Source organism: Pelophylax lessonae (genome assembly GCF_965119305.1).
Source record: "Pelophylax lessonae genome assembly, chromosome: 10".
Taxonomy (NCBI): Eukaryota; Metazoa; Chordata; class Amphibia; order Anura; family Ranidae; genus Pelophylax; species Pelophylax lessonae.
In genome coordinates, this window is record NC_138777.1 from 185,390,417 (window position 1) to 185,409,546 (window position 19,130).

General features: G+C 44.8%; 1 protein-coding gene and 1 long non-coding RNA gene across 2 annotated transcripts in view; one reads left to right on the top strand and one right to left on the bottom strand.

The window, feature by feature from the left end:
• Positions 1–1,995, bottom strand: part of NUP93 (nucleoporin 93) — a 72,433-nt gene extending 70,438 nt beyond the window's left edge. The window contains exon 1 of the mRNA XM_082270704.1: positions 1,917–1,995. Coding sequence (XP_082126830.1) covers positions 1,917–1,984 — 68 coding nt within the window. The 5' untranslated portion in view covers positions 1,985–1,995. The remainder of the gene's footprint in view (positions 1–1,916) is intronic.
• The window catches only part of LOC309565261, a 643,481-nt gene that overhangs the window by 344,938 nt on the left and 279,413 nt on the right, over positions 1–19,130 (top strand). The gene's annotated exons all lie outside the window — the stretch shown is intronic.

Here is a 19,130-nt window from a genome sequence, read left to right on the forward strand (position 1 = left end):
AATTTTCAAGGTAAGTATTTCTTCTAAAAAGGTAAGTGCGACCCGGGACAGTACAGAGGCTATCCATGGTGGAATGTACTAGCCCTGACTGTCCTGGGGCTATTTTTTTAAAAAAAAAAAAATGTTGTGGCCAGAACTCCGCTTTAAGCCCCGGAGGATTTGGCTGCTCAAAGGCCCTATTTTGCGATTCGGCACTGCGTGACTTTAACAGACAATTGCGCGGTCATGCGACGTCCTTTTTTCCCCACAAACAGATCTTTCTTTTGGTGGTATTTGACCATCTGTGCGATTTTTATTTTTTGTGCTATAAAAAAAAAAAAAAAAAGGACAATTTTTAAAAAAATAACAATATTTCTCAAATTTTTTTATATGAAATTCTCAAAAAAAAAAAAAAATGTAAAAAAAAAAAAAATCTAAATTTTAGGCCAATTTGTTTCCTGCTACCTATTTTTGGTAGAAAAAAAAAAAAAAAAAAATCGCAATAAGCGTATTTTGATTGGTTTGCGCAAAAGTTACTGCGATTACTAACTCCGGGAAAGAGAAAGATGTCATTTTTATTGTTTTTTTTTTTTTTTAACGAGTAATGGCGGCGATCTGCGATTTTTTTTTGCGGGACTGCGGCGGACAGATCGGACCCTTGACTGACATTTTTGACACTTTTGGGGTTACCAGTGACATTACTACAGTAATCAGTGCTATACATATGCACGGTTACTGTAAAAATGACACTGGCAGGGAAGGGGTTAACCTTATTAGGGAAAAGTGTGTCCCTAGGGGTGTGTTTCTAACTGTGATTGGACATGGCTACTAGTGTAGGAACAGTGATCAATGGTCCTACATAGTAGAACCGTGTGATCTCCATTTTTACACAGGGGAGAATGACAGGCGGCTTTGTTTACATTAGCCTTTCTCCCTTCACGGAGAACGATCGCGAGTAACCGGCGGACATCGGGTCCGCCGGTCACACGCACTGACTTGTTAGGGAACGAGCCGGGGCGCGCGCCCGCCCGCTATTGGCTCACAAGCAAGTGACAGGCTAGTGACGTACCCATACGTCACTTTGCCTGGCCGGGGCTGACCGCCGCAGTATATGTACTTGCGGCGGTCGGCAACCGGTTAAGGGCTCGTACACACTATTAAGAAAATCAGGTGAACATTTTCATCCAAAGAGTTTTCGTATATTGTGTACAGAACTTTCTACAGAGGATTCAGAATTTTCTTACAAAAATTCTTGCATAGACAAACTCCAAAATTTTTCTCATACGGGAAAAAAACAAACGATTTTCGTTTAATGTGCACCGTTTTCGTACGATTTTTGTAGAAGAAAAATCAGAAAAGACTGCACATGATCAGAAACAATAACAAAAAAAGGCTTTGCCGTACGAGAATTTTGGTGCAAATTTTCGGAAGAAAATTCATCAGTTGCAATTTGCTGTGAAACGGCGAGGAAAATCGGACAATCGTTCGCCCAATTTTCTTATAGCGTGTACCCCACTTAAGGGAGCGAATCCTTCCAGTCCAGAAGTGGTTAAACTTGTAAGCGAAAGGCCCGCTCTTCCAGGGGTATTGGCTCCGCTCTTCCAGGGGTATTGGCTCCGCTCTTCCAGTGGAATTGGCTCTGGAAGGGCAGCACACAGCTAACACAGGTTGCAGGAACACACATTGTCCTAGGTGTGAATGGGACCTAAAGGAGTCCCCAGGAGTGAGCAATGTATCCACCTCAGGCCTGTGCTGCTCACTGAGGACAGCTCACTTCCCTCATATACACTGAGGAGGCCGGGCTGTCACTGCCAACACCGGGGAGAGAGAGAATAACCCAGAGACCGGCAGCTCCGCCTCCCCCGGTACACAGCACACCCGTCTCCCGCTTCTCCCCGGCTTCCTTCCCCCTCACATGACTCTCAGTCCCTCCATACCTGTCCAGCTCCGCTCTCCTCGCGCTCTCCGGCTCCTGCTCTCTGATTGGCCGGCTTCCTCCCAGCATGCTGCGCGGCCAAGAAAAAACTTTATTCAGCGTGTCAGAGCGCAGACACACAGTGGCGGACGGGAAGCGCTGTGGGGTTCTGCTTCTAAATAAATAAAACGAGCCTCGCTTCCTAGTAACATGGACAGGCGGGGCCCTATCAGTGTGACCATTTCACATACACATCTATTTCCTCTTATGTTCTTCACAGGACAGGGGATCCTCATCTCTGACCATGGCATAGCTCCTAACTGTCCCTGATTTCAAGGGACCGTCCATCATTCAGGAAAATGGGGACATAGGAAAATGTTCCTCTTTCCTCCTAATTTGTCCCTCATTTTGGTCTGATCTGTATAGTAGTGTAAAAAATGCAATACTTATCTGTCAAAAAGTTGTTTCCAGTGCTAGGGCTCTTTCACACGGGCGGTCCAATCAGATCCACCTGTCAGTTTTTTAGGCGGATCTGATCGGATGCCCCATTTAGCCCTATGGAGCAGCGGATGTCAGCGGTGACATGTCCGCTGACACCCGCTGCCATCCGCATCCGATCCTGTCCGTGAAATCCGGACAGATGGAAACCCTATTTTCCATCCGTCCTGGGGATCGGATTGGATGAGAGCGGACAGGTGGTCCTCTCTCATCCGATTCCCCATAGAGAGCAGCGGGGGCTGTGACACCTTCCTCTCCGCACTGCAAGCGGAGACAGAGCTGTCATCCGCCGGCTCAGTGGGGATCGCGGATCGATCCCCGTTGAGCAGCACGGATCCGCCTACGGAGGCGGACCGTGTGAAAGAGCCCCTAATCCTTTCATCCAAATTCGAAATTGCTGCATTTGTAAATTCTAAAAGCCAGTATAAGGCCTCTTTCACGCTTGTGCGACTTTTCCTGCGACTTGGGACTGCATGACAAGTCGTTCTCCATGATTTCCAATGAGTACCGTTCATATCCGTAAAACGTCAAAGTAGTCCCTGCACTAGTTTGGTCCCAATTTGATGGATTTTGAAGTCCATAGACCTCAAGATTACACAGATATTGCTTCAAGTCCAGTCAAAATCGCAGCAAAATCGTGCGACTTTTAGATTACACAAGTGTGAAAGGGGCCTAAAGGAACAGTAGTGGTAAAAAACAAAAACATTTGTGGATTTAACCACTTCAGCTCTGGAAGATTAACCCCCCCCCCCCTTCCTGACCAGGCCATTTTTTATGTGTGAGAGGAAAAGTTTGTTGGGCGCTTCTGCTGGGAGATGGGTCCCCAATGCAGGGGTCTTGATAGGAGAAAAGTGACTAGATCGATGACCGGATCTCTGGGGTGCACAGATGCACCACGCCAACACAGAGGGCAGCTCTAACAGGCAGAAGCGAAGTCCCGCTGGCAGGCAAGAGAGAAAAAATAGATGCCGCTGAGTGTGACAGATGCAGAGATGTATAGTAACTAAGTAGAACTACTTCACTACTGTACTTAAATACCGAAAGGCGGTATCTGTACTTTCCTGGAGTAGAATTTTTTCTCCTACTTCCACTTTTACTTCACTACATTTTTTCGATGATTTCAATACTTCTACTCCGATATTTTTTTTTTTGTGCTGCATAGTTACTCGTTACTTTTATAAAAATTACCACTGCCAGAACAGTAGATGGCAGGTTTCATGAAGCTCAAAACATGTGTATTATCAGCGCATACGAAAATAAATGCTACTGTATGTAGAAATAAAAGCTGCATTTGAAATAATAAAAAACAATATGATGTTCAAACTTTTGACTTCTTTCTTGTACTTTTACTTTTACTTTCGGTACTTGAGTAGCAATTTTTTTTTCAAAACTACTGGTATTTTTACTTTCAGTACTTGAGTAGCAAAATTAAAAAAAAAACTACTTGCAATACTTAAGTACAAAAAATGTTGAATACTTTAGTACTTCTACTCAAGTCACTTTTTGATCGAACACTTCCACTTCTACTCAAGTCACTTTTTGATCGAGCACTTGTACTTTTACTCAAGTATGGGTTTCGAGTACTTTATACAACTCTGGTCACTTTCATGAGAAAGATAGGGTTGAGCAGTTTGGACCAATCAGAGATTCTTCAATGATTGTGAACAGATGAACTAGTAGAATAATGGTCAAGGGGGGGCCTGACTTAAAGCGGAGTTCCAGCCATTTACTCACCTGTCCAACGGTCCAGCGATGCGGCCGCCGGAAGCCTCGATCCTCTCCCTCGGCGCCGGCATCACTGCTGTGGGCACCCGGCTGTTACAGTTTGCGGCTTCACAGCCGGGTACCCACTGCGCATGCGCGAGTCGCGCTGCGCGCCGTGATTGGCCGGCAATCTTCTGGGACCTCTGACGTGTCCCAGAAGATTGCAGGGAGGGAGAGGCGGGGAGAACTTCCACTCAGGGCGCCGCGGCGCTCCGAGCGGAAGTGAGAGTGGGTACCTGTCAAAACTAGGTACCCGCTCCCCCCCCCAAAAAATGACATGCCAAATGTGGCATGTCGGGGGGTCAGGACTCCCTAAAGCGGAAGTTCCACTTTTGGGTGGAACTCCGCTTTAAGGAGACTTGAGTAGGGAGAAGGAGCAGAGGGGGATCCCTGACAGAGAGACATCTGGGGGGCACTTGGATAGACACATAGAGGGGGTCTGAGAGAGACTTCAGCTATTGTTAATCCCCAGAGAATGGTAATATTGGGTACGCTTGTTGGTTGGTAATCTACCCAGTTTATGTTTGCTTGAATATTGCCTTGGGATCTATCAGGATTTGTCTTCTATTGTGCAGAGGTTTCATTATTTGCTAGCGACAAGTATTGCAGTTAATGTTTGTCCGTCATTTTGATGCCTCTAAAATATTGTTACGTGTAATATTTCCTTACCAAGTAACTAAGCTGTTTGTTGAATTCTTCATACAATAAATTATTTTTCATCTCTAGTTTGTGATGTGTGTCATTGCTGACACACAATTTGTTGTTGATGGATAATATTGATATTAATGTCCATATAATCATTTAGCCTCGGTTTCCACTAGTGCGGCTACGAAGTCGTGCTACTTCTAGCACGACTTCGTAGCAAAAGTAAACCGCGGCTTCAGTTAGACTTGTCCCTCATATATAGAGGGAAGTCGCGCTCAAAAGTAGTACACGATTTACTTTTGAGGTCGCGGCAACTGAAGCCGCGGCAGTGGAAACGGGGCCCCATTGAAAACAATGGGTTTTGACTTGCTGTGCGACTTGACATGTGTCAAGTCGCACCGCAAGTCGCACTAGTGGAAACCGAGGCTTACTGAATACCCCTCATTAATGTACGTATTATTGTTTGTTTAACCCCTCCCCCCACCTCTATTTTCTTACACAGCACTCTCCAAATTAAAAAAGAAGTATGTTATGTGTGTCAATTAAAAAAAAAACTAGCACCAGGATTGCACAATCACCAGGAGTTTGGGGGAATTCAACTTTTGCTGCAGTGGATAGCTTGCTATTTTGTTGTGCGGCCTTTATTTATACAAATTAAAAGGCCTGGATGTAACTAAGGGGGTCAGAGGGCCATTTAGGGTACTTAACAGCTGATGTTAGAAACAATTTAGGTCTTTGAAGTCTATTAAATATTTTAATAACTAGGGTGAAAATAAATGGTGAAAATAATTTTTTTTTTTTTTTATTTCATAACATTTTTATAATTAATTTATCTTTAGGGAGTTGGTGCAATTTTCATTTTGTCCACTAGATGGAAGTATAGTAAATGGTTATTAGAATTTTATGAATAGTAAAAAAAGGATTTATATAATGATGTATTTTAGAGTTAATATTGAAACTGGTGGGCCGCAATAGATTTCGTATTAATAGTTTTATTATACTTACCATCTATTTTTATATTTTTTTAGTATTAATGGGGTATATACTGTATGTTTTATATATTATATTTAATTTGTTTTCATGGAAAGAAAGTAACATCACAATTCACAAGAACAATTGCAGCTTTACCGACTTCATTACCACGCCATAGTCGAAAGACAGCTACAGCGTGGCTCTCTCGTCCTCCCAAGAACACCCCCTAGGTAGGGTGTGCATCGGAAAATATTTGTGATTGCTGTGTGCCTTAGGCCCCTTTCACACACGCTGTCCGTTTGTCCGTTTTTCATCCATCCGTTGACAGATGAAAAACGGACATCAATGCATCTCTATGTAAAAACGGATGACAACGGATGAAAAACGGATAACAACTGACGAAAAACGGATGACAACTGACATTGTGTGAAAGGGGCCTTAGACACAGTGCATCACAGATCAACGTAAAGAGCCTTTCACAGCGGCCCTTTACTACGTGATCACTGTGTCCAATCACATGCGATCACAATGTAAACAAACCAGGGTCATCAGGGTTTGACAGGTCTCCTTCCCTCACACAGAGACTGAGTGTGAGGGAAGAAGAGGGATCTGTGCCAGAAATGCAGTTGCATTTATTTTTAAAATGCCACACAGTGTTTTACATTGCCACACAGTACCACGCAGTGCCTCATTAGTACAGCTTCAGCCTCACCAATGCCACTTATCAGTGCCCCTCAGTACTGCCCCATCGGTGGAGCCTCATCAGCGCCCATTAGTGTCACCTAATCAGTGCATATCAGTATAGCTTATCAGTGCCCATCAGTGCCGCCCTATCAGTGGAGCTTCATCAGCTGAGCTTCATTAGCTTTCATCGGTGCTGCCTCATCAGTGCACATAAGTGTAGCTTATCAGTGCCGCCTCATCAGTGCAGGCCCATCAGTGCAGCCACAGTGCATTAGTGCACATCAGTGCAGCCTCATTAGTGCACATTAGTGCAACCCCATCAGTGCAGATCAGTGCTCATTAGTGCAGCTTGATTAGTGGCCATCAGCTCAGCCTGATCAGTGCCCATCAGAGAAGCCTCATCAGAACCCATCAATGCAGCCTCGTCAGCACTCATTAGTACAGCCTAATTGCTTATATTTCACCCCGATATGGAGTAAAACTGAACAAGTTGTGCGACAGAGGCGCGAGGTACACAAATGCCTTCCGTTTGCACAAAGGAAAGGACACCCAGCTGCATCCCTCTAATTGCACAGACTATATTTGAACAAATGGAAAAATAGTTTGGGACCTTGTATAACCACTCTTTGACAAGGGTTATCATCTATACGTTGATAACTATATTACCAGCCTGCTCCTTTTCTGGAATCTTTACCAGAAGAAAACTTTTGTGTGTGGCACAGTGAGAGCTAATAGAAAGGGCTTCCCACAAAGGCTGGTAAATACAAAACTGAAAAGAGGGCCGGTGAGTTTGCGGAATGAAGATGTATTGGCTATGAAGTGGAGGGACAAACAAGACAGATACCTGTATATGCCTTCCTCAATCCACAACGACACCTCCCTGCAAATCCCCGCAAGGAATGGCCCAGTCCAGAAACCCAAAAGCGTGCATGAGGACATTAAACTCAGGGGGGGTAGACTATAACGACCAGATGATCCAACCCATCTTGCAACAAGAAAAAATAGTAGAAGAAAGCCTCCATTTATCTTTTCAACTTGCCAATTCATGAAACTTATGTTATGTGCTGTAAATTCACTGAAAGACCGAAACCTTTCTATGATATCAAGAGGATATTGTCACTGCCCTTGTGGACCAGGAAAGCCCCCATCAGAAAGCATTCTGATCCAGTGAGCAGACTCCACAAATGTCATTTTCCTGATAAAGTCCCTCTTAGAGAAACCGGCCAAAAACCTTAAAAAAAAATGTAGGGTGTGCTGAGTTAGAGGAAACACGATTATTGTCCCCAGTGACCTTCCCAACCAAGCCTATGCATAGGAGAATGCTTCCGCCGTTACCATATTTCCCTACAATAATAGTGAATTTAGTTCTAAATTCATGCCGTTTCCCCATATTTAACCATTTTGTGGTTCACACTTGTGTGATCCAATCCTGTGCGAACTGTCAGATCGCACTGCGATATGCGATCAAACTGGGGGTGTCGTTAACATTTCATTGACACCCCCTGCGTATCGCATATGGCAGTGTGAACTGCGAGATGTGCATTTGCGATGCGGGAGCAAGCTGCGAATTCGCAGCCTTCCCGCATTGCACAAGTGTGACCCGGCACTTACTAATGATGCTTCTGCCTGCCCCCCCCCCCCCACAATATGTTTTTGGTTTTCTCCGGGTTTTGTAATTCCCGAATAAGGGACAGGAGACCAGAGGCCTCTAAGAGATTTGGGTGGGAAGAAGCCTCTACCTCTGTGCCCAGGTGTTAACTGACTGAGGCCGTAAGCCTGATATTTGTGCCTACTGTCGACTGACCCTGGCCTGTTAATTGATCATGTCTCTGCTGCCACCTAAACAGAAACACGCTTCTGCCTGCTGCCTGTACTGACTCTAGCCTGATTATGGATCATATTTCTGCCTACTGCCAAGACCAATTCCTTTGGCTGTTGCTGACCACATCTCTGCTTGCTGCCTGGACCAATGCTTTGGCTATGCTGAGGATATCTCTGCCTGTACGGAGTCTGGACTTTTTATGGACCGTATTCCTATCTGCTGCCTAAATGATTCCTTTCGCTGTCACTAACCACATCCCTGCCTGCTGCCTGGATCAGTGCTCTCCTCTGTGGACAACTGCACTGCTAAAACCAAAGGTAATCTTTTTTTTATCCTTTGCTCAGTAGAATGTGTTTTTGGGTTTAATTCTTGGTACATAAATGCTATGTGTTAGCATTGCCTTTTAACCACTTTAAGGCCGGAAGGATTTGCCCCCTTAATGACCAGGCCCTATTTTGCGATTCGGCACTGCGTTACTTTAACAGACAATTGCGCAGTAGTGCGACGCTGTACCCAAATAAAATTGATGTCCTTTTTTCCCCACAAATAGAGCTTTCTTTTGGTGGTATTTGATAACCTGTGCCATTTTTATTTTTTGCGCTATAAAGAAAAAAAGTGCGACAATTTTGAAAAAAAAACCAACAATAGTTTCCACATTCTGCTATATGACATTCTCAAAAAAAAAATGTAAAAATCAAAATTATTTTGGCCAATTTGTTTTCTGCAACATATTTTTGGTAAAAAAAAATCGCAATACGCGTATTTTGATTGTTTGCGCAAAAGTTATTGCGTCTACTAACTACGGGAAAGATTTATGTCACTTTTATTGTTTTTTTTGTTTTTTTTTTACTAGCAATGGCGGCAATCTGTGATTTATTGCGGGACTGCGACATTGCGGCAGACAGATCGGACCCCTAACTGACCTTTTTGACACTTTTGGGGGTACCAGTAACATTACTACAGTAATCAGTGCTAAAAATATGCACTGTTACTGTAATAATGACACTGGCAGGGAAGGGGTTAACACTGTGGGTGATCAATGGGTTAAATGTGAGCCTAGGGGAGTAATTCTAACTGTGGGGGGGGCGTGACTTGTAAAATGACAATAGAGACATGTGATCCTATGTAGAAGGATCATATGAGCTCTGTGATCATTTCAGGGAGAAAAGCGGTCGGCTGTGTTTACAACAGCCGACCATCCTTCTCCCTCAGCGTGGAATGATCGCTGCTGTCAGGCGGCAATCGGAGCCGCCTGACCCATGCATCGGCTTCCCCGCTGCTGAGTGGGGGCAGGAGCGTGCCACCGGCGGCGCGTGCTCGCCCCCTAGCTTCCCACGAGCGACCAACGTAGACCTACGTTGGTTTGTGCAGGAGAGCCACCCTGCCGCAGTAAATAGGCGGCGGGTGGTTGGGAAGGGGTTAAATTGACAACTTTGTGTAAAAAAAAAAAAAATAACATTTCATTTTCTTTCCTCATTTTGTAAAAACTTGTAGAAAAAAATTACATGTTTAAAAGACTCATTATGTCTCAAAGAATATACATTGGGTGTTTGCTTTCCAAAAAGTGTTATTTTTGTGGGTTATTCCATTGTTCTGGTGCTCGAGAGCCTACAAAAATGTAATAGGTAGTCAGGAAATTAGATGTGTAATTTATGCCCCTAGAATGCCTGAAGGGGCTACTTGGATTTTGGGCATCTGTATGTGGCCAAGGTGTGAAAGAGTCTCATGCATGTGGTATTGCCATACTCAGGAGGAGCAGCAGAATGTATTTTGGGGTGTAATTCCTGGTATGTACATGCTTTGTGTAGGAAATATCTTATAAATGGACAACTTTGTGTAAATAAAATAAATACATTTTTATTTTCTTTCCATATTTTTTCAAAAACTTGTAAGAAAAAAATGACATGTTCTAAAGACTCATTATGCCTCACAATAAATTACAACTTCAAAAAACTCACTAAACCTCTTACTAAATACCATTACTGTCTACTTTCCAAAAAGGGGTAATTTGGGGGGTATTTATTTATTTCAGGTTCTTATATAGCGCTGTCAATTTATGCAGCGCTTAACATATACATTGCACATTCACATCAGTCCCTGCCCTCAAGGAGCTTACAACCTAAGGTCCCTAACTCACATTCATACATACATAGTAGGGACAATTTTATACAGGATCCAATTAACCTACCAGCATGTCTTTGGAGTGTGGGAGGAAACCGGAGTACCCAGAGGAAACCCACGCAGGCACAGGGAGAACATGCAAACTCCAGGCAGGTAGTGTCGTGGTTGGGGTCCGAACCACCGACCCTCTTGCTGCTAGGTGAAAGTGCTAACCACTACACCACTGTGCCATGAGTATTTGTACTTTCCTGACATTTCAGGGCCTCAAGAAATTAGATAGGCAGTCAGTACATTAGGATTGATCAATTTTCAATGATACGTAGCATAGCTTGTAGACTCTATAACTTTCCCACAGAAAACAATATACACTGATTTGGGTTATTTTACCAAGTATACATTTATTTTACCAAGTATACATTTAGCCCCACAAATGTAGCAGTATACATTTTGCCCTACATTTATGAAGAGGATTAGGTAGAACCTATCACTCAATACCCAGTGTGGGTGGCCATCATCCCGATTAATAGGAAAAGGAAAATCCCCCAATGGTGTGGGACTTTATATGCCACATGCACACTGAACAAGAATACGAAGATTGTATGGGTACAAAACAATTTTATTGCACAAAACACAAAAATTATACAACGTATATGTCTAAAACAAGATAGACACACAATTAAAAAACCTTGCAAGTGTTGACAGATCAGTATCCGTACAGAAGACCCTTGGGTGTCATTGGTAGGATGAACCGGACAAGACCCTACGCGTTTCGGGTTACAAACCCTTCATCAGGGGTCAACCAGAGTTCAGTACACAATGTCAACCTATTTATGAGTATAAATTGCATATTAGTATTGTCAAATTCATGAATCTTATGACATCAAAGATTAAACAGTATATAGTATGCATTTATAACGAATATAACACATTGCATATCAATATTGTCAAATTCATGAGTCTTATGACATCAAAGATTAAACAGTATATAATGTGCATTTAAAAAGAATATAACACTCTTTTTAGATTTTTGAAGGTTGATACCTACCACAAGGGGGACTTCTTAGTAGGGGCAACTGGGCTGTCGATTAAAATCGGTGTCACCGATGAGAGGATGTCAGGGGCTACAAGAACAATATTCATTGGAAAGATAGCAACAGAATAGACCAATGTCTACATTTATGAATTTTGTTTTTTGATTTTTGCAAAATTTTATAATAGAAACTAAAAAAAAATAGTTTTTTTCAACATTGTCACCCTTTTTTCACTCATATCACAAAAATAAATAATCCAGTGGTTATTAAATACCACCAAAAAGTAAGACAATTTTGAAATGAATAACCCACTAGCATTCTCCTAGACACGCATTAGAATTTTTTAAAAACATGGACCCCGTGGATACAACATTCCCTCCCTTCTATGTCTATAGCAAGTCATGCACTGTTATAGACACTGAGGCCCTGAGGTTCCATCTGGGGTGTTCCTGATGTCATTCCCTCTTCTCTTCTTTAGAACTTTTACTCTCTCACTTTCCTTGGCCCCCCTATCGTGGAGGCTCCTGTCCACACATTTTCTTGCTTTTCCGTATAGCGGACCTAATTTCCACATCAACCCTATGATGGTCTTCTAATCTGTTACTGGTGCTCAGTTCATATTTTGATATATACTGCTCACCATTATTGTATTGCTAGCATGTACTCCAGTAAACTTATTGTTTCTTTTTTTTTCAATAATTTCTTTGTATTTTTCAACAAGACATACGGGAGATGGGATTCCCACAAAACCACAGATATAGTACAATATAGGGATAGACCGATATGTTTTTTTCAGGGCCGATACCGATACCGATATTTTGGTCACAATGTATCGTTATTGGCTGATATGGGTTGATATTTTGTACATTTAAAGTTTTGAAAAACAATTTTTAAAACAAATCTGGTACTGAACATGTTAATTTTTGTTTAATGCTTAATGGCTGGCTTGCTGGCACCCTGTGGTGGATGGCTGGCTGGCTGGCACCCCGTGGTGGGTGGGTGGCTGTCTGGCACCCTGTGGTGGGTGGGTGGCGGTCTGGCACCCTGTGATGGGTGGCTGGCTGGTTGGTACCCTGTGGTGGGTGGCTGGCTGGCTGGCACCCTGGGTAGGTGGGTGGCTGGCACAGGGGCTGTGGGTGACTGGCTGGTACAGGGCCTGTGGCTGGCTGATACAGGGCCTGTGGGTGGCTGTCTGTCTGGCACCCTGTCTGTGGGTGGCTGGCTGTCTGGCACCCTGTCTGTGGATGGCTGGCTGGCACCATGTGGTGGGTGGCTGGCTGGCTGGCACCCTATGGTAGGTGAGTGGCTGGCACAGGGGATGTGGGTGACTGGCTGGTACAGTGCCTGTAGCTGGCAGGTACAGGGCCTGTGGGTGGCTGGCTGGTACAGGGGCTGTGGGTGGCTGGCTGGCGCGCTGGTGCAGTGCCTGTGGCTGGCTGGCTGGTACATGGCCTGTGGATGTGGGTGGCTGGTTGGCACCGGGGTGCTGTGGGTGGGTGTATGGCTGTGATACACTCCCGCGAGACTAGTCCTGGCTCCAGACGAGGCTGTCCAATGCGAGGGAGGCGGCCTAAGAAGGCAGAATGATGTCACAAAAATATCGGCAATATCGGCCAGTTCCGGTGCCGATACCGATATATCGGGGAAAGTGCATATTGGCCCCCGATATATCGGCCTTGCCGATAATCGGTCTATCCCTAGCACAATATATACCGTATATACTCGAGTATAAGCCAACCCGAATATAAGCAGAGGCACCTAATTTTACCACAAAAAACTGGGAAAACGTATTGACTCGAGTATAAGCCTAGGGTGGGAAATGCAGCAGCTACTTGATCCAACTGGACCACCACGAGACCCAAAACAGGGGCTGCGGGCATGGTGCAGGGGCTGGGGACATGGTACAGGAGATGCAGGGCTGTGGGCATGGTACAGGAGATGGTACAGGCATGGCACAGGAGATGGTATAGGCATGGCACAGGAGATGGTTCAGGCATGGCACAGGAAATTTTACAGGCATGGCACAGATATGGCACAGATGGTACAGGCATGGCACAGATATTGTACAGGCATGGCACAAATATGGCACAGATGGTACAGGCATGGCACAGATATGGTACAAGCATGGCACAGATATGGCACAGATGGTACAGGCATGGCACAGATGGTGCAGGATATGCAGTGCTGTGGGCATGGTACAGGAGTCTCACTTACCTTTACCTGCAGTGCTGCAGAGGCGTCTCACTTACCTTTCCGCCTTACATTTAAACATGTTACAGCATATGCGCCGTCTGCCCGGGAATAGCCGAATGTGTACGGGCTTTCCGGAGCGGCGGCGGCACATGCGCACGGACAGGGAAAAGGTAAGTGAGACCGTGACTCGAGTACAAGCCAAGGGGGACTTTTTCAGCATGAAAAAACATGCTGAAAAAGTCGGCTTATACTCGAGTATATATGGTAAGTTGGCAAATCTGGTGCTCCTGACAAATCCAGCTATCAATACTTAAACAGTAACCTCTTAGGCAACAATCGAAAAGAACAAAATTGAAAAATAAACGCCCAAAAAAACAAAACATGCAGCCTATCAGTGGCGGCCCGTCCATTAGGGGTGCAGGGGCGCCGCTCCCCCATCCATACGTCCGGCCCCCTAATCTACATGCAGGGCGCTGGATGCATGGATTCCAATAGGGGATTTTTTTTTTGTTTTTTGAAGCACGTGATTAGAGCCAGAGGCTCTAATAGGCTTCAAGAAAGGGGGAGCTCGGGGCGCAGAGCACTGAGCCCACCCAGTTGTAATAGCGAATAAATATTCGCTATTGTCACACTGATTTTCCTCCCAGCCAATAGGGAAGAGGGTTGTAAGTCCCCTTTCCTGATTGGCCAAAAGGAGAGCCAAAAGGAGGGAGGAGACACGCGGCAGCGGCTCAGCCATCCAGCACTCCCTGGCTCGGACAGGAGGAGGTAAGGAGGCAGGCAGGCAGGCTGGCTGGCCGTTCGGGGGGGGGGGGCTCCTCTGAATTACCCCAAATTGGTTTGCCGCCCCCCCCCCCCCCGAATTACCGAGCACCAGCTGCCACTGCAGCCTATGGTACGTAGTTGAGCACCTGGACCAGATGTGACGAGAAACAGGAAAAACTAACAAAAAAAACAAAAAAGGAAGGGGGGAGGGTTGTTGTGAAAGGAGAGGGGAGGGGGGGGAGTGGTAATGGGGAGTGTGCAATATCTGGGCTATCTAGGAAACAGGTACTGTCCTGAGCCACTAAAAATATCCAGAATGCCTAACTACGTCTGTGAACCTACGATGTCCCAGTATCCAGAAAAGCAAGTAAACTTGGTCCAAAAGAATCCTGTTTTACCGCAGCATTCTTCCTGATGGTTTACTGATTTTGTTTTTTTTTAAAGCCCGTGGTGTGTGAAACACACTCAAAAGACTTACACCCGGTGCATAAAAAAGTGCCCACACGCAAACGTGGACACACAAAAAGTGCACAAGGCGTACACATGGCCCTCCTCCGAAGAGGAAGGGCCCTGACCCTGATCCCCCGGGGCGCGAAGCTCCTGACAGGGACTGAGGTACTCACTTTGGTCCACCCAGCCGAAGCCGGGCAGACCCCATTCTTCAGGGGGACTGCCGAAACAGCCCACCCCGAGTACTAGGTGGGGCTCCCCCGAAGGGAGACCCCATGGGAGAGGGCGAACTAAGCCAAAAGGCCATATCCACCCCCTCCCAAGACTTACAGGGCAGGCCCGAGGACCTACGCCATCAAAGTCGTGCAAAAGTGCTCAACCAAAAGGGACAAACGTGACACACAACAAAGAAAAAACAGAGTGGGGAAAAGGGAAGTGGAGAAGTGCTGGGTAGTGCCTAAGTGCAAGACCTCGGCAGGCCCCCCGGCCAGGAATAAAAAATTCCTCTGGTGTTGGCCAAAAGGCCCACCCCAAGAGGCAGGTGCTTGAAAAAGTGTGATGGTGCAGTGACCAAGGTGCCACAAAAACTCAGGTGAGCTGCCCCTCACCAGTGAGATTGAGGCACCCCTGGGCTGCCACCCCAGGGGCACGTACACCACGGGCTTTTTCGGTCTCAGCCCCTGGCCAGACCCAGTGTAGCCCTTCCTGTCAGGAGGCCAGGAATGCAGACAGCTCGGGGAGAGCCCAACCTCGAGGGTATAGAAAATGGCCCCCTTCTAGCCAAATTCACCCAAGAGGAAAGGCCCTTCCCCTCACCATCCGCACTCCCACCAATTACATCCAGGAGCAGTACTAACCGTGGTCGCCCGGCTTTCCCACTCCCTTCAAACTGACAGGGGCGGACCCATTCAAATCAGGAAGGCATTGGAACCGTCCGGCTTTCTCTGGTTTGGCCTACTCCGGTCCTCCAGTTACGCCCAGAGCGCCCCGGTTAACTTCGGCCACCACCGATACTAACCTTCAGGATGGTTTACTGATGATACAAGTGATTCCATTTGGTGGGTTTCATTTACCTTAGCGAACCATAGGCTGATGGGTGGTGCTGCTGCCTGCTTCCAGTATTACTTATTGCTATATACTTTAGTCACTCTCTTTTCCCTTGATGTTCAATGGATACTATTTTGTAACTCATTAGCATACTGGTTTTACTTACATATTTGTTTGGGTTATGTCTTATATCCTTCAAAAACCTTATAAAAACGTATTGAAAAAGAAAATGAAATAAACTAAATTGGTATTATACATTAATGTTCATATTATTATTTGTTAAATCACCTCCTTCCATTTTCCTCTACAGTATTCTCCAAATGAAACAGTGGGCCATGTATTGTAAACAGTTGCCCTAACCATTACACCACAACAGCAACCAAGTATTTACAACCAAAAACTGTATTGCTTTGCATTCTAGGCTTGCGTCATCCTTACGGAACGACAATGCAAATCTTCTTTATATTGTCTTTTCCTTATGACACGTCTTCACTAGAAGGATGTATGGAAAAAGAAAAAAAAGTTGGAACTTTATGTCATGCTGAGCATCGGCGTCATGCCTTTAACCAATCCACTGTCCGCTTTCACGGATCATTGGATTTGGACTTTTTTCACCACACTGACTGCTGGGAGGGACTTGCGAGATGGGCGGAGTCCGGCACCTACCGGATGCCGGGTCCGTCTCAACCCGTCCCTTCCTTTGGCGTCCGCATGGCGTTGGCGGGGACTCGCCCAGGTCTGGGGAGATTTAAACCCGATGGATCATTGGGATACGATTTCTTCATGCGCTGCTTGCACCTCGGTTTTCTATTTATCATTCTTTTGTCATCCTTTTTGTAAGTCAACATGAATCTACTATCTCATTTTCTTTTCTATCAACAATTGTCTTTCTTTTTCCTTGTGCACACCTTTCCTTTTCAATCTCGGAAGCAGGGTTCTTTCTGCTGTTTCAATTTTCCTTGGTCACTTTATACCCATTTGTCCTATATGGTTTGCATGGCACTGTATTGTTTCTCCGTGGTATCCTATGGTTTTCATTCTTTCCATTTGGACTTTCTCACACTTATCACCATATTCTGGACTTAGTCCTTCATTAGTATATATTTATATACATTATTTACACCAATTAATCCAATGTTTTTTGAAAACAGATTATTTGGTCACATATGTGTGGAAAAACAATGGCATAATTTATTTTCTTTGTGGGGTCCATCTGGTTCCTCTCCCCTGCTCCATCTTGGACCTCTTTTGCGTGCACCCGCCTCAGCCCCGGATCAGACGTATATCCACTCTGGTGCATTCAGCAATGAGGAATGCCCTTTCTTCACATCCTTCAAAATCCCAGAATATCCCTGGAGATTTTCTGGTCAATTATTAATTTTGATTTTGTAAGTATCATAATTCTTCAGATTTTGGTTGCTTATAAGTTGAATTTTCCGGTATATTTGTCTTTACTATAGTTACATCTGTGCCAATTAATTTTTATATTTAAGGTATTTTTACAAAGCTCCTGAAGAGTGGATGCAAATTCCACGAAACGCGTAGAGCTACAAAATGACAGATCACGACTTGGATTAATGGAATGTTTTATGAGACTAAATTTCAGATGTTTGTTTATGTTGATTTTTTGCTCTTTTTTCTTCTGATTTAGAGCATTCATGTAACGTGTATTTTGTATGTACATGGGTTCTTATTATAGTATAATACAGTATATATTTGTTATTGATGTTATATGCATTACACACGTGCATGTTCAAATGTTTTTCTCCATGGCATCCATGCTCGTGTTGTTTTTAGTCCTTATAATTTATTGACCGACATGTTTTTAATGTGATAATTGCTGCTTGATTTTTCATCCGTCATGCAGCCATTGACAAATTAAATCATTATTTGGCACTAATTTTCCATTTTGTTCATTAACAGCTAATGTTTCACCTCACTCAAAGTCCCACTGGCCCCCCCGATTTTCTTTTACAATTTTAGGGATGGAGGTTTTAGCTGTGGTGCTGCAGATCTATTCCCTAAATGTAAGGTTTATTTATGTGCTTCATTCAAAGTCCCAAAACCCCCCCTCTTCTTCACTAGAAGGATGTAAGCAGGTTCAAATAGCCAGTTAGGGTCTGAGACAGCGGGGGGGTAGGGGCTAATGTCTTTCCCGGTTCTTTGATCTTTTGGCGGGTTCTTCTCTGGGTTCAGCCCACTAATCCTGTGATTTATAAATATGGGGCAGTGGTCTGGTTCAAAAATTCAGTCAGCCCCAAGAGAGGATGCGTTAGCCCCAGAGAGAGGCCCCAGAAAACTTGGGAGTTTGGAGTCCAGAGCCCCTGAGGAAGCAGGCTGAGGTCACTTTGGGTTTGAGACACCTCCAACACCATTTTCCCAACAAAGGCTTAAAATGTCTGTAAAGCCACTGTGTTTTCTTCCTAGAATCCCCTGTGTTCGATTGTTATGTGCCCCAGTGTATGTGCTTTGTAAAAATATGCCGCTTTATACCTTATTTCTGAGAAGCGCTCATGAGACTGCCCTCCGCTCTCCTTCCCTAATCTGAGAACTACAGCGGGAGGGGCTAAGAATCCCCCGCTGACATCCGGGAAGGAGGGGAGGAGAGGAGGAGAGCGGCAGTCGGTCACGTGAGCGCCGAGCGGGGCTCTGAAATAGGGTATAAAGCTGTATATATTTTAAAAAGCACATACACTGGGGCACATAACTTAATTGAACACAGGGGATTCTAGGAAAAAAAGAAAGTTATTATAGCAGCATGAGTGGAGGGGCAGGGAGCAGATTAGCAGAGACTATCTGACAGGCAGGGAGGGAGGGGGAGAGAAGAGGGACAGCAGTGTCAGCAGCCATGATGAACGTGGTCAGTTTACTGAGGGGAGGGCAGCACCAGGCAGGATCAGCCAAGTATATTAGATTATAGAAAGGGACAAATTACACAGCACAATCACTGTGCTGTTATTTATAATTTAAATGAACAGGATCAAACACTTGCTTTTAATAGAGAACTGTGCCCGGTAAGGGAGAAAGTCGGTGTATAACACATGCAAGGGGCAGAAGGATGATGCTAATTATTGCCTGGATGTAAAGGCACCAGCCCTTGAGGAATGCCTTTGATGGACTTTGTACTGCACGAATACTACCTTCCCAGGTATGCCGGGCAGCGCACAGTTTGTAGCTAGAGTTAGGGAATTAGGGAAGAATTATGCTTTTGAATGTTGGACTCTGTAATTGCTTTTGCACATTT